This window comes from Penaeus monodon, chromosome 12, assembly GCF_015228065.2.
Source record: "Penaeus monodon isolate SGIC_2016 chromosome 12, NSTDA_Pmon_1, whole genome shotgun sequence".
Taxonomy (NCBI): Eukaryota; Metazoa; Arthropoda; class Malacostraca; order Decapoda; family Penaeidae; genus Penaeus; species Penaeus monodon.
The window spans coordinates 10381725-10399224 of record NC_051397.1 but is presented as its reverse complement, the minus strand read 5'-3'; the positions used below and the strand labels follow the sequence as shown (position 1 = coordinate 10399224).

Genomic DNA, 17500 nt, shown 5'->3' with positions numbered 1-17500 from the left:
TGTTTCTTATTAAAGAGTATGGTAGATATAAATGTCAAAACATAATGCGTGTAAAAGATACCGGTTTAAAGATGATGATTCACTTTTTTTTATTAGATTAGAGGTTCGAATCCTTGCCAGAGATTTTTTTTTCTTTTTTTTTTTTTAGACTGTATATCTCCTTACTCCAATGGACTCTAGGTGTTGCTTACTTAATTATCTATCTATTTATTTATCATCTCATTTCTGTATCTACGTCGCCGCGCAGATATTCAGTCATAAAACACAAGGCATTAATTATCTATATATTTTTTCATTATCTCAGTTCTGTATCTACCTCCCCGCGCAGATATTCAGTCATAAAACACACACACACAGGGCATCTGATCCCATTTTTTAACTTCGAAAATACTACGTAACCTCCCTGAGATATCTTTAATTCCCCATACTCTCACTCAGGAGTTTTCAGTACTACTCTTTTCAATCTTTTCGAGTTCTCATACTTACGTTTGATCTAGATTCGTCCACGTAACCAAGGTGTTCTCAGTTATTTATGGTGCAGTGAGTAAAGATGTTATGAAAACTGGTCGAGTTTGTGTAACAGATTCGATCTCAAGCAGGTCACTTGCCACAACCGGTCTGTTGGTATACTCTTGGCTACGTAGTATGATGGTGATGATGATGGACTTCAATAATGGTGATTTTTCTAATGGTGATAGTAATAGTATTGATAATGATAAGAGTGATGATGATGATGATTATGATGATAATGATGGTAATGATTATGATAATAATAATGATAATGATAATGAAAATGTTATCAATATTAGTAATAATAATTTAACAATGACAGTAATGGTGACAAAACAATAATGATAATGATAGTTCTGCTACAACTACAGTTTATGTTAATGATAATGATTTTTTATCGTCATCATTATTATCATTGATATTACTGTTATTGTTATTATTTATAATACTAATGATAATTACATTAATAATAATATTAATACTAATTATAGGAATGATGGTAATTATAGTAATGCCATTGATAATGATAATAATAATGACATTAATAACAATATACAATAACAACAATAATAGTAATAGTAATGATAATATTATTGTCGTTATCAACACTACTTATTATATCTATTAAAAAAAAAGTAATAATAATAATAATGTGATGTTACATTACATGGACACAAAGAAGGATAAGAGAGAGAGAAAGGAAAAGAGGAAGCCGAAGAACAAAAAAAAGAAGAAAAAGAAGAACGAAAAGAAGAAGAAAGCGAAAATAAAAGTAAGCGATGAAGAAAGCGAAAGGAAGAGTAAAAAAGGAAGAAAAATTGAACGTAAAAGAAGAATAAAGAAAAAAAGAAAAAGAAAAAAAAAAATCGGCATCTAGCCTCTTATATAACCGCACCTATCCCGAAAAGTCCCCAGTCATCGATGCTTCGAAGGCAAGGCTGCATGTCGTGTCTCCGCAGCAGAAATGGGCGTTATCCAAAGGTCGAGCAAAAAGTCGCTACACAGTGGTTCGTAGCGAGCGAGCGATTGCAACAGTGGAACCGGAGGGGGGGGTGGGGGTCGAGGTGGGGGGTGGGGTCGCTCATTCTTGCTGTGCTTGCTCAAGATGGCTTTGGAGGAACCTTGCTTGTTTTTTTTTTTTTTGTTTTTATTTGTTTTGCTTTGTTTACTTGTTTGAGTGGTTGCTTGTTTCCCGATGTGACGTAACATTGCGCTAAATCTGGCTCAGGTGATTTTTTCCCCTCTATATGGGGTAACCTTATACACAATACTGGAAATTAAAATTAACAGCAAATAGGAAAAAAAAAGAATGCATATATTCAAAAGAGAAAGAGAGAGTAGCACGAGGCATTATTCCTAGCAGTTACCGATTAGGGATTATCTTGACGTAATAAAAAGTTGTTCGTAGGCAAGTTACAACCGCTGTTGCATAATAACGATTTTTTTAAAACAATAAAGATTTTTTTTTCTGCCACTTATTCTAAATTTCGCAAATTACTTTTAATTGTCAGTATATTATTGTTTTTTTTTATAATTATTGTCATTATAATGATTATAATCATTATTACTTATCATCATTATTTGTAATTGACATCATTATTATTATTACTATGTTTTATATTGTATTATTATGATTATTATTGTTATCATCATCATTATTATTGTTATCATCATCACCATCATCAGCGTTATCTTTATCATTATCGCCGCATTGTCATCGTCATCGTCCTCCCCATCACAGCAAATAATTTACCTACCCGGAGCCTCGTATTCACGGAGGATCACTCTCTATAGCATTGAAGTTTCCAGTCTAAGGGTAGCAGAGTGTTATAATGATAATGATGATAATAATAATGATAATAAAGATGATGATGGTGATGGTAATGATAATGGTGACGATAATATTATAGTAATAATAGTAATGATGATAATGATAATAATGAGGATGATTGATAATGATGATAATAATATAATAATAATAATATTAATGTGATAATAATAATAATAATAATAATAATAATAATGATAATAATAATAATAATAATAATAATAATAATAATAATAATAATAATATATTATTAATATTAATATTATTATTATAGTTATATTGATGATGATAACATGATGATGATGATGATGGTGATGATGATGATGATGATGATGATGATGATGATGATGATGATGATGATGATGATGATGATGATGATGATGGTGGTGGTGGTAATAATAATAATAACGATAATGATAAAACGTACGACTAGAGGGTCTTAGTTGTATCCTGGGCAGAAGCTTTACACTGTGTCCTTGGAATATTTCCTCAGGGTGATTATAAATAAGTGGCGGGTGGAAGGAGAAATAACAGGACAAATAAAACGTAGAATAAGATATTAACATAACTTGTATTATTGATGTAAAATCGATAACATGAAGGAAAAAAACTCACTTTATTTGAGTCTACCCTGAATATCACCACAATTTTCTTTTTTTTTCCATATTTGCCTAAACATCTTTGTTATCAGATAACCATATATTTATGACATGCTCTTGTTTTTTTCTAATGAATCGTATCTACACAGATTAGGGTGACAGGTCATTATTTACAGGTAATATATATTCCGTGAATTAATACATTTCAAAGCAAGGATTTCTGGACAGGTTAACACACTAGTAGGCTATGATTTTAGCCTTTCGTCAAAATATCTGCGTGACGAGAAAATAAGGCGGCAACTTCCTGCGTTTGTCTGCATGAGCTGTATTTTTTTGCGTTACTAATGTCTTTTTATTGTATTCAGAATGCATGGGTGGGACTGTGTGTGCGTATTTGTTACGCACGAACGCACGCACACATGCGCACAAACACATACACACATAGGGCCTACACACATACACACACATTTCAATGGCTGTATATCATAAATATATATATATATATATATATATTCATCACGAATATATATATATTATATATATATATTCCTCATATATCTATCTATCTATCTATCTATCTATCTATCTATCTATCTATATCTATATCTATATATATATATATATATATATATATATATATATATATATATATATATATATATATTCATATTGTATATATATATGATTATGTGTGTGTGTGTGTGTGTGTGTGTGTGTGTGTGTGTGTGTGAAAGAGAGAGAGAGAGAGAGAGAGAGAGAGGAGAGAGAGAGAGAGAGAGAGAGAGAGAGAGAGAGAGAGAGAGAGGAGAGAGAGAGAGAGAGAGTAATAATAGTAATGATGTGTGTGTGTGTGTATACATATATATACATATATATTCCGTGGAAAGGAACTGGGGACCCTACCACGTACTCACTCCAAGAGCATCACAACATGAAAACTACAATTAAGTATCATGCTGTGACCACGGCGGCTCAAACATGAACTTACCGTAAAAAAAATTATTTATATATATATATATATATATATATATATATATATATATATATATATATATATATATATGTATATATATACATATATATATATATATATATATATATATATATATATATATATATATATATATATATATATATATATATATATGATGAATACCGGCTTGTGGACTTGAGGAACACTTTACTGAGTAGAATTTTTTTTTTTTTTTTCTCCAGATCTTCAATAATACTGTAATTTTAAAGAAAGGACCATTTTCTTTCCCTGATTATCATTGAAATAGAAATATTCTACTTTCCCGTCCTGAGTTTGACTAAAAGAACAGTTTTTGATTTGAAGAAAAAAAGAACAGTAACTCAGACCCCGCCCCCCTCGCCCTGTCTCCCATGTCCACATCTTATGGCGTAAGAAAATAGACCAAACAAGATTAAAACAGCAAAACAAACAAAAACAAAACGAAACGAAACAACCGAAAGAAAGAAAGAAAGAATGAAAATAAAAAGAAGGCAAAACTCACCATGCAAATAAATAAACAAAATAAATGAAAGAAAACCATAATAACAACACATAATAAGATTAAATAAAACAATGGTATTAAATAAAATCCAATTAACAAACGACACGAGGGAAAAGTAAGACGCACCGCATGCACACGCGATTCATTTGTTCAAGACGACCCGTCAGTCACCGCCTTGCTTGACGTCATGCTTGGAGAAAAGACGAAGAAGAAAAAGGGAAGAAGAAAAAAGGAAGGGAAGAAGAAAAAGGAAGAAGGAAAAAGGAAAAGAAGAAAAATGAAAAGAAGGAAAAGGAAGAGAAGAAGAAGAAAAAGGAAAAGAAGAAAAAAGAAAAAGAAGAAAAAGGAAGAGAAGAAGAAGAAAAAAAGAAGAAGAAAAAAGAAAAGAAGAAAAGGAAAAGAAGAAGAAGGAAAAGAAGAAGAAGAAGAAAAAAAGACACTAGTCATATCCTTTACGAGTCGGATCTACCAAGTCGTGTATTGTTGGGATAGGTCGTTTTTATAGCTATTTTTATCATTATTTTTATTCTTGTTTTTGTATTTTGTGGGATTGGTAATCTTTATAGTTTTTTTTTTAGTATCTTATTTATATATTTTTATCTGATTTTTTAAAAATTGTGACAGATAGGGCAGTTTTTTTTATATCTTATTTTTGTTTTTCTCTAATTTGAATTATTGGGATACTTATTCTTCTATCTTCTTCTATTTTATTTTCTTGTTTGTTATGCTTCCCCGTTTATCCTCGTGATTTCTTTATAAAACTTAATTTTGATTATGCATCTGTTTATCTGTTTATTCATTATCTGCTTATTTGACTTTATTTACTCCTTCCTCCTTATTTCCTTCTTTTTATCATATTTTCATGATCACTTTTGTGTTATTGTTTTTTTTTTTTGTCTTAATAAGAGAAGAAGCTTGATGTTACCACGAAAATCTATACAATAATACATTTTCTCTGTTTCAGTTTTGCAACACGTAACTGCAGATCGCTGGAAAAAAAACAATAAAATAAAAAACAATGGCTTTTTATCATTTACTCAACCTTCGTAACAGGTAGTGTCCACGCTGCCTGCTTCCTCGAACTCTGGCTCAGGATTAGCAAATATTTGGCTGCTTCCAGAGGGACACACACATACCACCACCATCATCATCATCTTGCATATATATATATATATATATATATATATATATATATATATATATATATATATATATATATATATATATATATATATATATATATATATATATGTGTGTGTGTGTGTGTGTGTGTGTGTGTGTGTGTGTGTGTGTGTGTGTGTGTGTGTGTGTGTGCGTGTGTGTGTTTGTTTGTTCTGCAGCCATTAATTCCACTGCAGGATCTAGGCTCTCCCAATTTATTATTGAGAGGCCATTTGGCATTACCACTATTACCTGATTGGTGTGTGTGTGTGTGTGTGTGTGTGTGTGTGTGTATAAATATATATATATATATATATATATATATATATATATATATATATATATATATATATATATATATATATTTCAGCATACACACCCATGTTCTCATCAATCATTCCATGAATCCATTAGTATCCCTTAACCTTATCATCATTATCCTAAAATCTCTTTCTCTCTCTCTCTCTCTCCCCATTTAGCGTCCATGGCCATGTTCCCTTTCCTCACTCTCCAAGCGCGGTCCCTGGGCATCACGGAGAAAGAACTGGGCATTGTTTACGCTTTCACGCCAGTCATCGCCATCATCGGCCCGCCCATGACAGGCATGATTGCGGATAAGATTGGCAATTTTAAGGTAAGGATTTTTTTGTTGTTGTTGTTGTTGGCGGTGGTGGTGGTGTTGCTGTTGTTGTTGTAGTTTTTTTTCTGTTAAAATTATTATTGGCATCGTTGTTGTCTACTGTAGGTCTTATCAGGAATGTTATTTTCATTATTGTTGTTGTTGCTATAATCATTATCATATTTATCATTATTATTATTGTTGTTGTTACTGTTGCTGTGTTTTTATTATTATCATTATCATTATTGTCACCATTATTCTCCTCATTACTTCATCATTATTATTTCATTATTATCATTTCCGCTTATTTACTTCTAATAACCTCTTCGCACGTAACTCACAAATCCTGAAAAAAAAATCACTTTCCACCTCTTTGTGGAGAGCTTAGCATCGCAAAATTAGCAGGCCTAAATAAGGAGAGAGAAAGCCTGACGGTCAAAATGCAATAAAAAGTTTCGTGATGTGAAAGGAGGGTTTTCTGTAATGTTGACGCCAAGGGATACTGTTCTATTTATTTTTTATATTCATTGCTTCCTAAAAAAAAAAAAACTTTCTTGCACGACCTGTCGACGTTCCGCCCTCATGGTGGACGCTTGACATGCATACGTTGTTTGTTATAAGTTGGGAAGTAGAAATAGTCACAACAATAACAATAACAACAACAAAAATCAACAGTTTCGTTGCAAGTTACGGAGTTTTTGATGATGTTTATATTTTATCAACATTTACCTTTTATCTTCCTTCTATCTTTACGGTTCACATCGTTCTATCTGTTCACCTTATTTTCATTTCCATCTGTCTCTGTATCTGTCTCTGTCTCTGTCTCTCTCTGTCTGTCTGTCTCTCTCTCTCTATCTCATACTCCTTCAACTTTTTTATCATTTCTAATGTTTATTTATTCAACAATGTTTATTTCTTTTTTACATTTACCTTTTTTACGTATATTTACATTTTATCCACCTTTACTTTTTCATCTACATTACCTTTTTCATCTTTATTTATGTTTTCTTATCCACCTTTTTTTGTTTGTTTGCTTATCTGTCTACCCACGCCCTTTCTATCGAACCGCTTTCTTTTTGTCTCACACACACACACACACACACACACACGACACTGCACACACACACACATACACACACACGCACACGCACACACACACACCACATCACCCACACACGCAACATCCACACACACACGCACGCACACGTGACACGCACGCCCCACGCATCACACCCGACCCCGCACGCACCCACACACACACTACACACACACACACACACACACACACACACACATATTTTTTTTTCTGCAATTACCTCATATTAACCACACTTTCTCCCCATCCCCCCATTTTTTCTCTCTCTCCCGCAGATATTCCTCAGCTTCACAATGGCGGCGAGCGGTGGAGCTGCCCTTGTGTTTTCCGCCGTCCCCGCCGCCCGCATCCACCACGCCCTTCCGGAGGTCCTTCCCTACACGGTTACCTGCGGCGGGAGTGAGGGCTCGAGGCTCACGCTGAAGGAGCCCTTTGAGTGTGATTACTTGGCCGATCTCGACACCGTGTTGTTCAATGTTACGAGCTGTGAACCATGTCGGTCGGACGGGTGGGTCATGTTGAGTTTTGCTGTTGTTATTGTTTATTTTTTAATTCGTTTGTCTGCTTCTTTTCGTTGTTGATGCTATTGTCATCATCGTGAAAATTGTTAATACTGTTGTTTGTTAGCATAATTATCGTGTCATTATCGCAATCGCAATATTTTTTTTTTTTTTCATGAAGATCGCAGGAGTAATGTCGATAATGTTCATAAGCATGACACAGGGGATATACCATTATATTAGGCATTCCAATAACTTATTCCTATTCCCCTTCATTATATCCATCCCTCACACCCTCTCCATATCGAAATACATATCAAATACTCGTTAAATCCAGCCTCACGGACTCCGAGCTGCGCCTGGTGACGACCCCCTGCCCGGGCGGCCTCGGGACCAACTGCGAGATCTCTCTGCCACCCGGCGTGTCCCCTGTGCTCGCGGCGAGGGTGCCCCAGGGGGATGCCAACGCCAGCCTCCTCGAACCCCTGGACTGGACCTGCCCTGGGCCCGGAGAGCAGGTGCGATGGCGTGGCTTCCCTAATGACGGAGCTGTGAATTTTATTGTTATTTTTTTCCCCCTTTGTTTTGAATGTTTATTTGAAGAACGTGTTCAGCGATTAGAGAAAGAAAGGTTAGGGATAACGAATATGTGGGATGGAGTAGATGATAGGTAAATGATAGGTAAATAACTTCTAAACTGATTAAAATGCCGTGACCACGCAAGCACATTTAAATATCACCCATTTAAAGAATATAACAAGAGAAAAAAGTCCTCATAAAAATATAAATAAGAAAAAAAAATTTCCGCATAAAAAAAGAATAAAAGTCCCATATGAAAACCACAATGACAAAAAAAACTACTTGAAAAAACATATATATATATATATATATATATATATATATATATATATATATATATATATATATATATATATATCCCCACGTTAAGATAAAAACAAAAAATATTACAGCCATTAGACCCTAACCCCCTGCCCCACCCACCAGGGAATCCCCTTGGACGCCGACACCAAATCCGCGTACGACGTCGCCTCCACGACCCTCGCCTCCAACGACTGCCGCCTCCGGTGCGTGGCGGAGGTGAGGCGGGTCGACCTCTGCTCCAACGACAAGACCACGCAGGTGCTGAAGCCTATGGTGACCTTCTGGTGCTACCTGCTGGTGCGGGTGCTCAACGGGCTGACCTTGGGTGAGGACCTCGACTCGTTTCTCTGGAGGATGCGAGGAGACATTTTTTTTTTTTTAATTTCCCTATGTATTTATCTGTTTATTTATTTGTTTATTATTATTATTTTATTTATTGATTATTATTGTCATTTATTTGTTTATTATTATTATGTTATTTATTTATTCGTTACTATTATTTTATATATTTACTTATCTATTTATTTATCTTTGTGCTTGTGTGTGTGTGTGTGTGTTTGTGTGTGTATGTGTGTGTATGTATGTATGTGTATGTATGTATGTGTGTGTGTGTGTGTGTGTGTGTGTGTGTGTGTGTGTGTGTGTGTCTGTCTAAAACTGGTACTGGACGCCTGCGACTCGAGGCGTCTTTGAGAACGAGGTCCAGTTTGCTCTACTGCTCTTTTTTACATTTAATCGCCAGTTGTCTTTCATTCTAAGCATCTTTTGTTTCTCTTTCTAAAATATTCACCTTTGTTTATTTGTTTATGCTAGTTTCCCCCAAGAGTGTTTTTTTTGTGTTATCAGTGAAGTAGTCTTTTTTTATTTGTACGGAAGTTTCTTTACCTAATTCATACTGTAGTATTTTTATCTATTTCACTCAATCATCTTATCGTATTCATTCAATAGTCTTTTGGATTGTTCACGCAGTAGATATGCATATAGGCCTATATATTTCAATGTTATTCATACAGTATTTCATTTTCGTACTCATACAACGTTATTCTGATCATCCATACAATAGTCTCTTAACTTGTTCAGCTCTACCACGTTAGTTAGTTATACATCTATACATTCACCTCCTTGTTTATTCCCCCTCCCCACCCCACCTCCTTATTCATTCATTTATGCGCACACGTTATTCATTCATCTCTCTCTCACATACACACGCAACTTTTCCACCAATTAACTCACTCACTCTCTTCCTCGTTCCCCTTCCCTTCCCTTCCCTTCTTTTCCTTTACCTTCCTTTCCTTTCCCCTCTCTTCCCTCCCCATTCGCTTCCCTTCCTTTCCCCTTTCCTTTTCTTCCCTTCCCTACCCTACCCTACCCTACCCTACCCTACCCTACCCTACCCTACCCTACCCTACCCTACCCTACCCTACCCTACCCTACCCTACCCTACCCTACCCTACCCTACCCTACTCTTCCCTTCCCTTCCCTTTCCCCTTTCGCTTCCCTTCCTTTCCCCTTCCTCAATCCCTTCCCCTGCCTTTCCCCATTCCCCCTCCCCATTTCCCAACCCCCCAACAGCCACGAGCTTCACCCTGTTCGACGGCGCGACGATGGCGGTGCTAAAGGAACACAAGGGCGATTACGGTCTCCAGCGTCTCTACGGGAACATCGGGGCCATCGTGATCACCCCCTTGTCCGGCGTCCTTATCGATGTCTTCTCGGAGATCCGCGGGAGCCAGGACTACAGGTGGGTGGGCGTGGCTTCGGGGGTTGGAAAAGGGAAGGGGGGGGGGCGTTTAGAGGATGAGGGGGTTCTAGTTATGGGCGGAGTTATGGGGAGATATAGGGATGTATATTCGTGGAAGTTGATAAGGGCAGGATATGTGGGTGGATATATATGTTGTCCGTATGGTCTGTAGAGCTTATACTGATCAGATTTCCCATTGTGATAAGTAGATAGACATGCTATTTATATAAATGCTGTTTGTAAATCTGTAGGTGTAGGAGAAAATAGCATAGATTTATAAGTGTATGTTTGTGTATGATAGCAGTGTGCCGCTTCATTTTCCTCAACTATTGATAATTCAAGAGGATAGATAACCTTTACCCACATATTTATCTTATTGAAAAAAGAAAGAAAAATCCAACCAATCTCTGTACATCACAATAAAACCCATATACGACATATAATAAAAAAAATGATATAAATATAAAATAAATAATATCATACCAAACAAAAAAAATAAACAACCGATCTCTCTAAACGCCACTCTAAAACCTCGTCCTCCTCATCCCCTCCTTAAGACCGGCTTTCTACCTCTACTGCGGTCTCAAGATCATCGCCGCCGTCGTCATCATCTTCCTGAGTCTGGACTTCCGACAGCCTTCCAACCAGGTGTTTAGTGACTTCAAGGTGCTCATCAGAAAACCCGAGATTCTCACCTTCCTTCTCGTCATGATGATTTCAGGTACGAAGGGACTAGTTAAACCCTCGTTAACTGTTTGTTATTAGTATTGTTGTTGTTGTTATTATTATTATTATTGTTATTATTATTATTATTTTTTTTATTATCATTATTATTATTATTATTATTATTATTGTTATTATTATTATTATTATTATTATTTTTTTTTTTTTTATTATTATGATCATCATCATCATCATTATTATTGTTATTATTATTGTTATTATTATCTTCATCATCATCATCATCATCACCATTATCATTATTATCGTCATCATCATTATTATTATTATCATTAATATAATTGTTCTGAGGGTTAAGAATTCATTGTCACTAGGATTTACGTGAAAACTGTCAGACGGATCAAGATAAAAATACACGGGTGGGTTGGCCATAACTCAGGGACCAATTTGATTAAACTTTGGTGGTGATCCGGTTGACAGACAATTAATGATGAAGTAGATACAAATGGATAGTGATGAATTTTATGAATGAGATACCTATGGAATCAGATTTTTTTCGATGGTATGGGTAGGTGAGTAGATTTTGAGGTAAATTATGATTATATTACAGGAATACTTTAAATGTATCACGGATTATGATGGCATTAGATGGGTGAGTTACCCTTCGGTTGGGAACTAGATTTTTTTCGATTTTGGTGATGATCCAGGTAGACAAGTGGATTTTGGGATCGGTAGGATAAACGAATTCATATTTAGAAAACAGGACAAAAGATTTTAAATTTACAAAATAGGACATATTATTTTATATTTACAAAAAAATGACAAAGGAATTTACATCTAAGATGGATAATCTTTCTCCCATACAATATATACACACTATTACATTTACACACAAAAAAAGGAAAAAAATAAAATAAAATAAGATACAAAAAAGACAATAATAATAATAATAATAATAATAATAATAATAATAATAATAATAATAATAACACTAATAATCCCACATTTGAATCACTGACTCACGCACCCCCACCCCTCTTACAGGCACCTGCTTCGGTCTGCTGGACACGTTCCTCTTCTGGCTCCTGCAGGACCTCGGCGCCAAGAAGTTCCTGATGGGGATCACCGTCACCGTGGGCAGCATCGCGGGCGTCCCAACCCTCATCGCTTCCGGCTGGATCATGGGCAGGCTGGGGCACGCCAACACCATCATTCTGGGTTACGCTTTCTACGTCATTAGGATGTTCGGTAGGTGGGAGGGCACGCCAGGGGTGGGGTGGGGGGCGAAAGGGAGGAAGGAGGTGGGGGGCGAATGGGAGGAAGGGGGGGGGGGCGAATGGGAGGAAGGGGGTGGGGGGCGAATGGGAGGAAGGGGGTGGGGGGCGAATGGGAGGAAGGGGGGGGGCGAATGGGAGGAAGGGGGGGGGGGGCGAATGGGAGGAAGGGGGGGGCGAATGGGAAGAAGGGGGTGGGGGGCGAATGGGAGGAAGGAGGGGGGGCGAATGGGAGGAAAGGGGTGGGGGGCGAATGGGAGGAAAGGGGTGGGGGGCGAATGGGAAGAAGGGGGGGGGGGCGAATGGGAGGAAGGGGGTGGGGGGCGAATGGGAGGAAGGGGGTGGGGGGCGAATGGGAGGAAGGGGGTGGGGGGCAAATGGGAGGAAGGGGGGGGTTCTTTCGCTGAATATTGATTTATATTTTTGTAGATTTTCTTTCGGTGACCTTTTTTATTTTTTTTTATTTTGTTGATTTTTCTTTGGGTGATTTTCTTCTCTTTTGTTGATTTTCTTTTTTCTTGATTTTCGTTTGGTGATTTTTTTTTTTTTTTTTTGATTTTCTGTTGGTGATTTTCTTTTCTTTTGTTGATTTTTTTTCTTGATTTTCTTTTCTTTACTTGATTTTTTTTTGTGATTTTCTGATTTTTTCTGATTTTCTTATGGAAACTTTCTTCCTTTTTTTGATTGTCTTGATTTTCTTTTGTCGATTTTCTTGTTTTTCTTGATTTTCTCTTGTTGATGGGAGGGAGGGAGTAAGGGAGGGAGGGAGGGAGGGTGAGGGTGAGGGTGAGGGTGAGGGTGAGGGTGAGGGTGAGGGTGAGGGTGAGAGAGAGAGAGAGAGAGAGAGAGAGAGAGAGAGAGAGAGAGAGAGAGAGAGAGAGAGAGAGAGAGAGAGAGAGAGAGAGAGAGAGAGAAAAAAACTCTACCTCCGTCTGCTCCCCCAGGCTACTCCTTCATCCAGAACCCGTGGTGGTGCATGCCCTTCGAAGTCCTCGAATGCTTCACCGTCTCCCTCATGGGCGCCGCCGCTGTGTCCTATGCGAGCGAGTTGGCGACGCCGTCCACGCTCGCCACTCTCCAGGGTCTCTACGGCGGCATTCACTACGGCGTCGGTACGTAGAGTGAAAGAGAGAGGAAGAGAGGAAGAGAGAGAGAGAGAAAAAAGGGTGTAAGGAGAGAGGAAGAGAAAGAGGGGAAGAGAGAGAAGGTGAGGAAGAGAGAAAGAGCGAAAAGGAGTGGAAGAGAGAATAGAAATAGGGGACGGCGGCATTCACTACGTTTGTCACTAGAGATATCTCACTAGACTGGAACCAATGTAATGTTGTGGTGAGTTCGCATTCCTCTTTGATGGTACTGCTGCTCTGGTTCTTGATGTATTGAGTTAAAGTCGTTGCAGATTTATATTTTATGACTTGAGGAGTTTGGTAGCTGGACTCCAGAGGATAGCCAAGGCAGAGGCACCCTGGGAGGAGTGGGGCGTCTTGCCATACCCGCAATGGAAAGTATGGAATAATTTGAATGAACACAAATTCAGATGCATATGGTCACATGATGGTTTCGTGGTGAAGGAACAAGGGTAACTTATATACTGTTGTATGTAAAAAGAGAGTTATGGTATTTACAAGACTAAAATGTTTTGTGAAAAAAGATAGAACTGCTGAGTATTCATAAAACATAAAGACATTTAAATATCGATAATAATAGCGATAACATACTTAGGGATTCAGAATAAACATTTTCTAACGAACACTTTGAGTATAAATAAGGCATAATTGTACACAAAAGGCATTACTGTGTGTCGTGGGAGACCTGTGATGAGGGAGAGATGTGAGGTCGGCTCGTCCTCGATCCGGCTGCTGTGGGTGATGCTGAAGATGAAGCCTCGACGGCGGTGATGCAGGGAGTCTCGGTCCTTGCAGGCGAGAGGGAAAGAAGGTCGCGCAGGTGACTTATAAGTTGGCGGCCTAGGGTGCTTGTTCGCACAGGTCACTGTTCCGAAGCGCAGGTGGTCTTGACGGGAGCAGCAGCGGTGATCGGTCACAAAGCTTGTCAATCGTTCCACAGGAGTGCTTGGAGACAGTTAACTTGTCAAGCGCCGTAAATGACACGCACATCGGTCTAGAAGATTCTGGACCAAGTTGTTGGTGATGAGACGAGGACTGACCGGAGAATCGTATGAACGAGGTCTTGAAGGGATCAGGATTACGTCGTTGGCGGGAAGGATTCGTCATCTCGGGAGAGGAAGAGCACCATGGGGATGGAGTCACGAGGTTCGAGAGGCAAGGCAGGACCATTCTTGCCGGGGTCACCAGCACAGGGCAACGGGTGTGATGAGTGAGGCGAGATGCAACGAGGACGTCGGGCGAGTGAGACGGGATGCGGCGAGGACGTCATGCGGCGGCGATGTCAGCGGAATGACACGACCGGAGTTGCAGCGGTGTACAGTATAGGACAGAAGTGCAGCGAGTTGATGCGGCAGCGAGGATGTCCGTGAGATGGGCTCGTTAACTAGCTTGGCACACCAGGGATCGGCGGCGAGGGCAGCGACGTGGTGATCCGAGAGTCAAGGTCGGCCGTGGGCTTCAGCACGGGGCGTCTGGCTCTGAGGACAACAAACGAGAACAACAATACCATGTCTTGGCGACAGAAGACATAATGCCATATCTCAGGGAGTTACAATATCAACTCGAGCTTATAATGATTAGGAAACGACTGGAAGCAACATGTCAGGGATTCAGAATAAAAGGTACTAATTGCAACGTTCACCTGAGAGATTGAAAGCAGTAATGAACGATCGAGATTGTAAGATAAACTTTTGAGGAAATTGCCATACAAAATACAAGAATGATTCTTTACGAAAATAAGATGTAAAATTTATGTGCAAGGATACAGGACAACAGATATTCCCATGAAAATGTAGGTAGATAGATCATACTTAGAATATATTTCCTTCAGAGAAATGAGAGTAGTTGTATGCGAAAATGCAGGATTGTTGGGAAATTGATTGAGTGGTTGCATGCTAGTATATAGGAATGAATTTTCCTATGAAAGTAATTACTGAAGACGTGCAAACAAACGCAGGAAATATTTTCCTGTGAAATAGTTCATAATGAATGAAATGGAATTCAGCATCGTGTGGATTCAAAATTCATCACGACGTAGATTAACATGAAAACAAATTTAGTTATCATAGGTAGACAGAACTACAGACAAATGAGAGTACCAAAGAGAAAAGGTAAACCGCAGGGCATGAGTGAGGTGAGGCGAAGGCGCAGAGTGAGCGGGAGACAGATGCTAGCTGAGGGAAGATCTCGTTTTCTATGGGGGGAGGAACACAGGTGTTCGCAAGAGCGAGAGGAAATCAGACACTTCACTTCACAGGGGATTTCCTAAACAAATGAGAACAGCGAGGATAAAGGAACTCTCGAGGTACTGACAGGGCAGTGTTGACTGATGCAGGCAACTGCAGCAAATGTCGAAGACTGAGACACGTACTGAAGTACTGTGCACTGGGGGAGGAGCAATGTCAGCTCGGCAGGGAAGACAGGCTTCGTGCCTGATGTCGGAAGTCCGCAGATGTATTGTGAGATGAAGTCTTGGAGTGACAGAAGTCGACGAATGTGTCTTCGCTTGCTTGAGTCGATAGGTTATCTTCAGAGGGCTTCGTGCGTTATCTTCGGAGGGCTTCGTGCGTTATCTTCAGGGGGGCTTCGTGTGGGTGCGTTATCCCAGTGCGAGAGGAAGAGGGAGAAAGAGAGGAAGAGGGAGAAAGAGAGGAAGAAAGAAAGGGTGTAAGGAGAGAGGAAGAGGGAGAAAGAGAGGAAAGGAGAGAAGGAGCGTAAGAGGGTGTAAGGAGAGAGGAAGAGAGGAAGGAGGAGAAAGAGCGAAAGAGTGTGGAAGAGAGAACAGAAATAGGAATATAAGAGTATCGGAAAATGGGAAGGGTGAGGATGTGAGCGTAAGGGGGGGAGGGGATGAGATGAGAAGAAGAGGGAGAGATTTTGTATGGGGAGAAGGGGGGGGGATATGATGGTTTGATGAGGAGAAGAGGATATCGAAGAAGGGAAAGAGCTAAGTAAAAGAGCATGAAACGTATGGGCGTCGTTCGTTTGTGTAAATGTGTGTACGTGTGTGTGTGTGTGTGTGTGTGTGTGTGTGCGTGTGGTGTGTGTGTGTGTGTGTGTGTGTGTGTGTGTTGGTGTGTGTGTGTGCGCACGCGCCTTCTATTATGTTCGCACTTATGTATATTTATATCTATATCTATTTATCTATATATATCTACCTACCTACCTATCTATATATCTATATGACTAACCCCCCCCCTCCCCTGCCCACTTCCGCTCTCCCCAGGACGCGGACTGGGCAGCCTCCTCGGCGGGTTCATGATCGGTCCCCTGGGCATCCGCAACACCTTCAGGCTCATGGGCATCTTGTGCGCCGTCACCTGCATCACCTACTTCGTCGTCAACCACATCTGCTTCCGGAAGCTCCAGAACCAGCGGCGAGATGAGAAGAAGGAGCAGAAGAAGGCCGAAGAAGCCGAAGAAGGGAACCCGAAGGAGACCAAGGGTGACCTGAAAGAGATCAAGGGCGAGCTGAAGGAGATCAAGGACGACCTGAAGGAGACCAAGGGCGACCTGAATGAGACCAAGGGCGACCTGAATGAGACCAAGGGCGACCTGAAGGAGACCAAGGGCGACCCGAAGGAGAGCCTGTCCCTTGAGGCGCTCGAGGCTGTCGAGAATGGCGTCAAGGCGATACCGAATGGCAAGGAAACCAAGGTGCCATAAAGGTCTTTTTATCTTCCCCAGAAACTTCTGTGAAAAACAAACAAACACAGTTCCCTACGCACAGATAAAACGAAACACGGCCACAATAAACAGAGAGGGAGGGAGAGAGAGAGAAAAGAACAAAACCCGGTATTCACTTCATCTGATGAGGAAAGTCTCAATGGTTCGAAACGTGGCGACACCGACTCTCTGTTTCTGTTGTGACTGTTCTCGTTTTATCCCCATTTTCAGTAAATGTCATACGTGTAATCTATTGAAAACCAGTTATCGAAAGATTTTGCTTATACATGATAGTAGCTTATTAC

General features: G+C 39.4%; 1 protein-coding gene across 1 annotated transcript in view; it reads left to right on the top strand.

Moving 5' to 3' along the window:
- The window catches only part of LOC119579272 (major facilitator superfamily domain-containing protein 6-like), a 45892-nt gene that overhangs the window by 27510 nt on the left and 882 nt on the right, over positions 1–17500 (top strand). The window contains exons 4-12 of the mRNA XM_037927012.1: positions 6092–6246; positions 7603–7835; positions 8165–8345; positions 8833–9034; positions 10282–10450; positions 11008–11171; positions 12176–12379; positions 13350–13517; positions 16756–17500. The exon at positions 16756–17500 is cut by the window's right edge and continues 882 nt beyond it. Of these exons, the coding sequence (XP_037782940.1) occupies positions 6092–6246; positions 7603–7835; positions 8165–8345; positions 8833–9034; positions 10282–10450; positions 11008–11171; positions 12176–12379; positions 13350–13517; positions 16756–17195 (1916 nt within the window). The 3' untranslated portion in view covers positions 17196–17500. The remainder of the gene's footprint in view (positions 1–6091; positions 6247–7602; positions 7836–8164; positions 8346–8832; positions 9035–10281; positions 10451–11007; positions 11172–12175; positions 12380–13349; positions 13518–16755) is intronic.